The sequence below is a fragment of the Chaetodon auriga genome, chromosome 6 (genome assembly GCF_051107435.1).
Source record: "Chaetodon auriga isolate fChaAug3 chromosome 6, fChaAug3.hap1, whole genome shotgun sequence".
Classification (NCBI taxonomy): Eukaryota; Metazoa; Chordata; class Actinopteri; order Chaetodontiformes; family Chaetodontidae; genus Chaetodon; species Chaetodon auriga.
Genome location: NC_135079.1, coordinates 8782512 through 8790450, shown reverse-complemented (window position 1 = coordinate 8790450; position 7939 = coordinate 8782512). Strand labels below are relative to the sequence as shown.

The 7939-nt window shown below is 42.3% G+C and overlaps 1 protein-coding gene across 1 annotated transcript; it reads right to left on the bottom strand.

Annotated features, from left to right (window-relative positions):
* Window positions 1-7719, bottom strand: LOC143322769 (neuroepithelial cell-transforming gene 1 protein-like). Its single transcript, XM_076734185.1, has 12 exons — window positions 7414-7719; window positions 5629-5695; window positions 5296-5355; window positions 4589-4696; window positions 4325-4492; window positions 4157-4219; window positions 3976-4072; window positions 3798-3874; window positions 3416-3673; window positions 3111-3281; window positions 2818-3004; window positions 1-1257 (listed from the first exon to the last, which is right to left on the bottom strand). The coding sequence occupies exons 1-12, from the start codon at window positions 7557-7559 to the stop codon at window positions 926-928; spliced, it is 1734 nt and encodes a 577-aa protein (XP_076590300.1). The 5' UTR covers window positions 7560-7719; the 3' UTR covers window positions 1-925.
* Between the last annotated feature and the right edge of the window lie 220 nt (window positions 7720-7939).

Here is a 7939-nt window from a genome sequence, read left to right as displayed (position 1 = left end):
TAAAATATACAAACTAAATGTTTTATTTTTTTTGTTTTGTTTTTCTATAAACAACTTTTCACTGAAAACATCTAGATTCATTATTTTTTTCCCCCAAGAAATGTTTTTACCTAATCTCAGCGGCCAGTGTCACGCTCTGCTCATTATCTTCTATCTAATCGCTGACATTTTTAGACTCGTCTCCCCAAATGGCTTCCTGCTCTGGTGGCTATCATGATTTCTCAGGTTCTTGACACCTTATCTTGGCACAGATAAGACTTACAACAGCACACACGATGCCTACAATATAGATGCACTGACATTTAAATTCTAGCAAAAAAAAGTGAGAAGTTTAAATGTGTCGACACTGGAATGACTGATGAAGCTGCATTTCATGAGCTACAAGTGGTACAAAGTTGTTTTAACTTAAGCAGACACATAAAAACCTAATTCCACACACATTTAGAGGGTGTAAACATATTAGAGGTCAACCAACTAATTGCCAGCAATAAGACATTTTACAAACTATCCGTATTGGATGACCTTGGCTCTGAGAGTGGCCGATGGCTGCCTCCATCAGTACGTGGTGGCATACATCAGCGTTTTGCATGAAGGCTCCATACACCTGCTCCAAACTATTGTTATATCAGCCTTTAAAAATCCACAATGGGTCAACCTCTATAACATACCTTTCATACAGTCACACTGTCCCATGGCACTTTTTTGTAGACTAAATCACAATTTTTAAAGACTAAAATTTGATACACATTTGGACGGAAATGATTGCAAAGGATTTTTCAGTGCAGCTACAAGGACAAAGCAAAAGCACAAAAACAGTGGTTGTATGAAAATTCTCCGACAGACACGTGACCAAACAGGACGCATGTTGCGCTCATGCGCCTGTCTGAGAGGAACCCTTTGTTTACCCTTGCGTCAGGTTAAATGTCTACACTCCAGTCTCCTTCCTCTTTACTGAGCCTTGTAACTTCTGGTCCAGTCTGGTTTTGGAGAGTGTCTGAGGCCTGAGTTTAGGGCCAGAGACAGGTGGGCAGTTCTCGTCTGTCTCCTCGTCACAAATGCTGGCTGAGATCGTGGAGGAGTGACGCTTGGCTCTGACAGCTTCTCTCTGCTGAAGTCTTGGTGGAGCCCCCTGCTGTTGGGCCATCGCAGTGCGTAGACAGTTGAGCCACTGCTGCTTGTGGTAGACGTCGTTGACGTGCAGGGTGTGGGATTGGCCATGGGATGGATCCACAGAGCTGACGCGAAAAACGTTCTTAGCTAGAGGGACAGAAAGAAAAAAAAAATTCCTTCAAGCGTTTCTTTCCCCATGTGATCAGGATTGTGAACTCCAATCCTGCAGGAACCAACTAACTGTCATACTCCACCCAAAATACTGTACTCTCTATATAGTATTTAGTCGGATTCCTCCTTATTGTTCAAGGCCACTTGTCAGCACAGTAAATACAATTTAAGACCACTGTAATTAATATTTTCATGGATCAAAGGATTATGTAATGTGAAAGGGGTCTCATGTAGTGAGAGTATTCAATGAGCCTCATGCAGGAAGCGATATACAATAGAAACAAGTTTCCTCTTATTTTTGTTAGTATCCATGGTTTGTTCTTATTTTGTTAGCACCCACTAAATTCTGGTATTCACCAGTGTTTTCTCATTTTTGCTCTCCTCTTGGGTATGAGAAACTTTTAGTGGTTGAAAGCACACTCGCCAAGAACAGAGAGTCCCAGACGCGACTGGCCATGGATCACTGTGTCTGGGGCTTCAGAAACGGATGTGCCTGGAGAGGCATCGCTGTCAAGTGGAGCGTCTGTGACATCTGTCAGTGCCACCTCTCCAATTACTTCTTGAATTCTTAGGTCTACTTGTGAGACTGCCCCCTCCTCCTCCTTCTGTCCTCCTCCAGTTGTCACCATGGAGTGCTTGGCTTGGGCAATGTGTTTTTTATTGCTTCCATTTTCATGTCACACCATTTTCTTTTAGTTTCAGTCACTGTGCATCCATCTGCTGACACAGCATTTCCTGCATCACAAATGTTGTGCCATAACTGGGTTTTTTTCATTTTCCTGTAATGCCAGTACTGACACTGGATAATGTGTATGTTTACTTTAAGTTTATTTAACAGTATGCTAATGTCACTACTGCTGAGGTTCTTCTTGCAGCTTATTTAGGTGGGATCTCTACAGTTCTTGGGCCTATGCAAGAGTATTTGCATTCACCTGCTCATATAGTTTTTAGGGGGTGTAAACTTTGCCAAAAAAAAAAAAAAAAAATCAGTCACGTGCTTAGATGCAACTCTACACCTTTGCCATCAAGTAATATGTGTGGATCTAAGTAGTAGCTTACTGGCTGACCAACATGTTGGCTTGTACTCACTGTGTCCCCGGGATAAATGGATGGAACAGCTTTGGACTTCACTATAAGTAAGCACCACAGTGCTCTGGAAAAAGGCTGCTGCAGGCTACAGTTTGGCTCTATGATTTTCAGATCCTTTAGCAACACACAAGGACTCACCATTTCTCCTCTTGCAACCGAAAACAGAACACGTCTGCCAAATAGTGAAACTTGCTAAACACCAACACATAGCTACACCTGGTATCTCCCCTGATACCCCTTGTTTCACCATAGCCTGAGGTAGGTGACATATGCAACACTGGCTGTGTGAATCTGTGTTTGGCAGAACTGCTCAGCCATGGTGTTGATTGCATATTTCGTTCATGATATGTCTTCTCGCATATAAAAATAAATAGAAAGAGAAAATGCCTCAGCACAAATGAGCCACTGCACACAATCAATGAGCAGGTGGAGCACAACTCAACCCACCTTTCTCTCCATTGGTGAAAGCTCCTCTGAAGGACCCCCCCATGCGGATCTCTCCATCCTGCAGGTCCTCTAGAGCCAAGTCCCGAACTGGGATGGGCTGTCGATACACCTGGAAGCAGCTCCTGTCGTTCCGGGTCACCGGCCGGGTCAGAACCAAGAGCTCAGAGAAGAGGAAGACATGCAGCCTCTGTGAAGTAACACAGCAAAAGAGAAAGAAACGTATTTTAATACAAGACAAACAACATGTAGATAATGTTATGGCGTGTGGATGGTCATGATAAAGAGATTCTCACCGAGCCACTCTTGTTCCGCAGCTCTCCGTGACAAAGTAGGGTCTTACAGTTGTCTATGAGAGGGTCCCGCTGCTTATCATCCAGATACTCCAGTTTGTCTATATAATACTGACACTCAGATTCCCCTTTTCTCATGTTGATATCAGACAGAATTTCCTGGATTATGGTGATCTGGATAATTAAAGAAGGACTTTTCAGTTGTGCTATTTGGCAAACACACAAGACTAAATAATCAGTGAATTAACAGCTGTGTTATTTATCACATCTGTCTGTGATTGCAACAGTATGTAATGTGGGTAACATACAGCTCTCTCCAGACTGGCTACATCTGGGTGATCAGAAGGAGTGTGTCTGAGGATCTCTCGCAGCAGCAGTGGATATTTCACCAGGCGTGAACGTGGGATGTCCAAGAAGCTCCAGAGATCCAGCTTCCTGCTGAACGGTGACTCTAGGCAGCGCTGCAGGAAATCCTGCACCCGCCTGTCCTGCTTTTTCTGGTCCAGCAGGGCTTTGGCTGCAAGCTGGTTGCTGCAGTAGTCTCTGTATGCGTTCAGACCAGGCAGCTGAGAAGATACAATAACAGGTACCATCTTTTTGCATGTTGAAACTGATCAGATTTGAAGAGAATTGGTGTAATTTAACATCAACAAACAGTCTAGGTAAGGGTCATTATGCTGCCATACATACCCAGTCTATGACTATCTGTCCAATCTGAGCTACTGTTCCATCAGGGCCAGTTCCCTGCGTCAGTTTCATCAGTAAGTCTGCAGATACAAAAAAAGCACACATAGTCAGAAACACTTGTTATTAAGGGGAGACATCAGTTAAAGCAGGCCAAGACCAGGAATGGTTAGAGGTCACTTACCCTCATGTAAGGGGATGTATGCATCCAGATCCCCAAATATGTGAGCCAGTTCCTCCTCTGTCATGATGGAGAGTTTCAGCATGGGATCGTGGTATGCCTAAAGGAAACACGCAGCATTATGAGCACAACTTGAGCTTAAATGTTTTCATTTGATAATTAAATTAATTAAAAATGCTCGAACCTTTCGTGCAAGTTGGAGATCTTCGATAAGATCCTGCTCTCCCCTGTAAAGCTCATAAATCGCCTGGAGAAGAAACAAGAGAAACCGCGTCAGGAGGAGTTACTTTTTCCTGCTCTGTACTTTTAACATGACCGTGCTCTAAACTTCACAAAGATTGAGATGCAGAACCTCTTGTCTCTTGATCTCCTTGGTGGAGAATGTGCTCTTCTGATGGACGTCCAGCGTCTCCGACCACAGCGTGCTGTTTCTGCGTTTAGTCGGAGTGGGACCCGCCGTCTTGCTGCTGCCTTTCAGAGATATCCCTGGCGACTTGGTATCACCACGTAATGACATTGACTAGGAAAAAAATAATAATAAAGTCATACACGAATTCTACTCATTTCAATTTGTACTTGGTAATTTTGCAGATTGACACAGGAGTGTGACATTTACCTGGATGGTTTGGCCAAAGCGCCGCACTGCTCCATTCTTTGAAGGAGATATCAAGTTGACGAGGGAGGAAACTTTGACCAGCGGTCGCACACGCTTGTTACTGGGTTCCTGCGAATCACGGAAACTTTTCAGCTCCACTTGATGGCACTGAGGCGTAGAATGTAGTGATTTTGTTCAACACCTGATTTTAAAAAAATGCTATTTTGCAGCAGAAAGGAGATATTTCCTGTTTCTGTAACATCTACCTTTTACTTCATTACTTACAATATAATGTGTGATATTCTAAAGCACTGCTCTTGTTTAGTGTGATTTATGCAGCTCAGAAACGATTCTAAAAAGTCCACTGTGTTATTTCGCTCTCAAATATTATTGCTAACTTTTATCAAAGTTTAATATGATGGTGTCAAACTGGAAATGTAAGTCAATGATGTTGTATGGAAAGTGCATTAAACCACTTTCACAAAGCCAAGAGACTGATCATGCCAAGGGACAACGGCTCGGATTTTCTTTCACCATTATCATTTCCTCAGACAGACACTTGTGCCAGTCGAAGGGATAGTGGGATTATCCCGAGCTTATAACACACAAGAGCATTCATGGCCGTCTGTGGCGAGTACCTGAGTCATGCAGGAGGATTAAAGTTTATTGTGAGGACACGTTCAAGGGTGCTACATAACACACAGACAGGAGGCTGCCCTGAATCTCACCTTGAGGTCGAAGCTGGACAGACTGACTGTGTCATCCTCCTTTTCTTTGCGTTTTCTCTTCTGCAGCAACATTAAGAATACACACTGGTTACTTTCACATGTAAGATCAGCAAGCAGCAACATCTGCAACATAAATGTAAAGCTCACAGCCCGAAATACTTAATCTATAATATGGAGTTCCATGTGTTCGTGATACAAGTACAAGATATGAATCAAGAGTCACACAGATGGCTCTATATATGACAGCCATGCTTCTATTTTAACTGATCGTAGTACGAGAACGTGATCGCTGCAGTCCAACGTGATGGTGTTACGTTTTCAACATTGACTCACGAGACTGAAGTCCCACGGAGTCCCAGGAGTGAGAAAGGTGAAGGAGCTTCCTCTCTGCAGTGGAGGTCTGCAGGAAATGAGACAAATAAGCAACGGTCAAGCACAGTGAAAGGAAGTTATATCTATCAAATCTGCTATTGCAGAGTGACAGCTTGGCTCGTGTATTTATTTAACTGTCTGTATGGTGACGAAAGCTCTGCTGACGATGTTTCTTTGTCTTCTATTGACAAAAGGGACAGAATCTAATCATACGTGCACACAATGGCTGCTGAGACACACCACAAACGGCGAGTCAAGGCACGCAATCGTGACTGAACTTCACCTCCATACCAAAAACAACAGTCTGGTTAATTTGAGGTAGTGCGTCTATGACAAGGGTCAAAGAAATTTATCCAGGAGAAGACAGACAGAATCATTGTTTTTATAGAGTGCATTTCAGCTCTGTTAATATGATGGATGCCTTTTGGAGGTCATTTTTGTTCCAGTCACTGTTATGTTCCAAATATGTCCAACGCTGTGGAGGATGACTGAGCGGTGTTAATATTCAAAACCATCTAAGGAGCTGGAGTGCTCTCTGCTGCTGAGGAAAAAAGGTTAGTTATGGTGACAAAACAAAGCCGCTACAGAGAGTTACAATGTCGTCTTCTTAGTGAATGATGCCCTGAGGGTGCTGTCAAGGCCAAAGTCAGCTGAACGCTCTGCTACACAGCCTACTTCTTGTAATCCTGCCCTCAAGTCATGTTGGAAATAACGGCCAAGTCACTGACATGCGACTGGTAGGGGACAAAAAAGCATGTCAACATATAAACAGAATAAGAATTACAAGCGAAACAACTGGTTTGTTAAAATATTCTGAGATTTTTTGAACTTTGTAAATTACTACTTTCTGGGAATGCAGGGATGTATTTGAAGTATTTTTTTTTCAACTTTATCTGCAGGTTGCATTTTCACAAGTCTATGTGTTTCTAGGTAAGTCCTGGTTTAACTAAGCAGACATAACTTTCTAATGGAAACTGAGTTTAAAGAAGACGATGACATTTTATTGTGTTGCTATTCAAGAGCCTGTTAAATTTAAGTAAAATACAGGCAGAGATATCAAAATCACTCCACTTTTGCTCAGTCTAAACAATACTAACCTGATCTGCAGATATTAAAAGAAACTAAGTAAGTTCAACTTTATCTATATAGATAAAACCATTCCATCAGGTGCTGCTGATTAATCTATAAATGCAGCCAATTAACAAAGGTTTGCTTCTACTTGCTTTTTCACATTATTATCAAAAGCATATTTTAGGGTTTTAGACTGTTGGTAAAACAATAGAAGACATATGAAGACATCTTTTGGGGGCTTTCAGAGATTGTGATGGACGCTTTTTAAAACCATATACATTAAACAATAACTCAGAATCCACTTTATTAATCGATCGGCTAATAGATTCACCAATAATGAATAATGAATTATAAAATATTAATCCACTAACCAGCCAGCTAACTGCAGACGTTCATTATGTAATACGTTAACTTACTTTTAGTTTCTGTTATGGCACATGTACTTAAACCAAACGCAGTTTCATGCAGGCAAATCGTGGTCACAATATTCGACATTATGGCCTCCGAGGCGCACTTGAAAGCATCGTTTGCCAGTTACAATACCAGCCCTACCCGTCACAGTCGACTAACACGTTAGCTCGAAGTGTGCCAAACGCACATTGCATTTTATACAGGGCTTCTAAATCCATAATTCTATATAACAATATCCCTTTTGTTTTCACATGATTTACTCACTTCTTGGAGTTGTTTCTCCGGAGTGTTTGAGGAGAGGGCTCTGCAGCGCTGATAATACTGGTCGTGGACGTCCTCGATGACATCCTGCGCAGTTTATGCCTTTTGTCTTCCACCGCCCCTCCACTTACTTCTTCATTTTCTTCCATTTTGCAGGAGGCTTCGTTTGTAAATCAATTTTACCGAGACGTAGTTATGGGGAAGCGAACAAACGACAAAGTCCAGACGTACGAAAACTGGCCCGATGTGTATAAAGAAAGCAGAAGATCGATGACAACAGAACACACACCACGGCGGAAGTTTGAATATGGCGGATTCTTAAAAACTGACCAATCAGGAGAGGTCTCAGAGCTCGGCTGCTAGGATACTCTGAGGTGGGAGGGGCCAAGGAGACTTCCGTAAAACGACCGTGAATGCAGCCTCATGTTTTGTTTTGTTTTTTTACCAGCGGGGAATAACGGGAAATAAACAAACTGCAAAAGATATCGTGTATAAATACATTCTCTGTTATCAATGAATTAAACAAGAG

What these genes read in the sequence shown, in the direction of transcription:
- LOC143322769 (XM_076734185.1), bottom strand. Translation starts at nt 7,559, where the DNA reads ATGGAAGAAAATGAAGAAGTAAGTGGAGGGGCGGTGGAAGACAAAAGG. An exon ending in TGTCCAGCTTCGACCTCAAG is followed by an intron (nt 4,697 to 5,295) that starts GTGAGATTCAGG and finishes CGTGATTCGCAG; the next exon opens with GAACCCAGTAACAAGCGTGT. An exon ending in AGGAGATCAAGAGACAAGAG is followed by an intron (nt 4,220 to 4,324) that starts GTTCTGCATCTC and finishes TTTCTTCTCCAG; the next exon opens with GCGATTTATGAGCTTTACAG.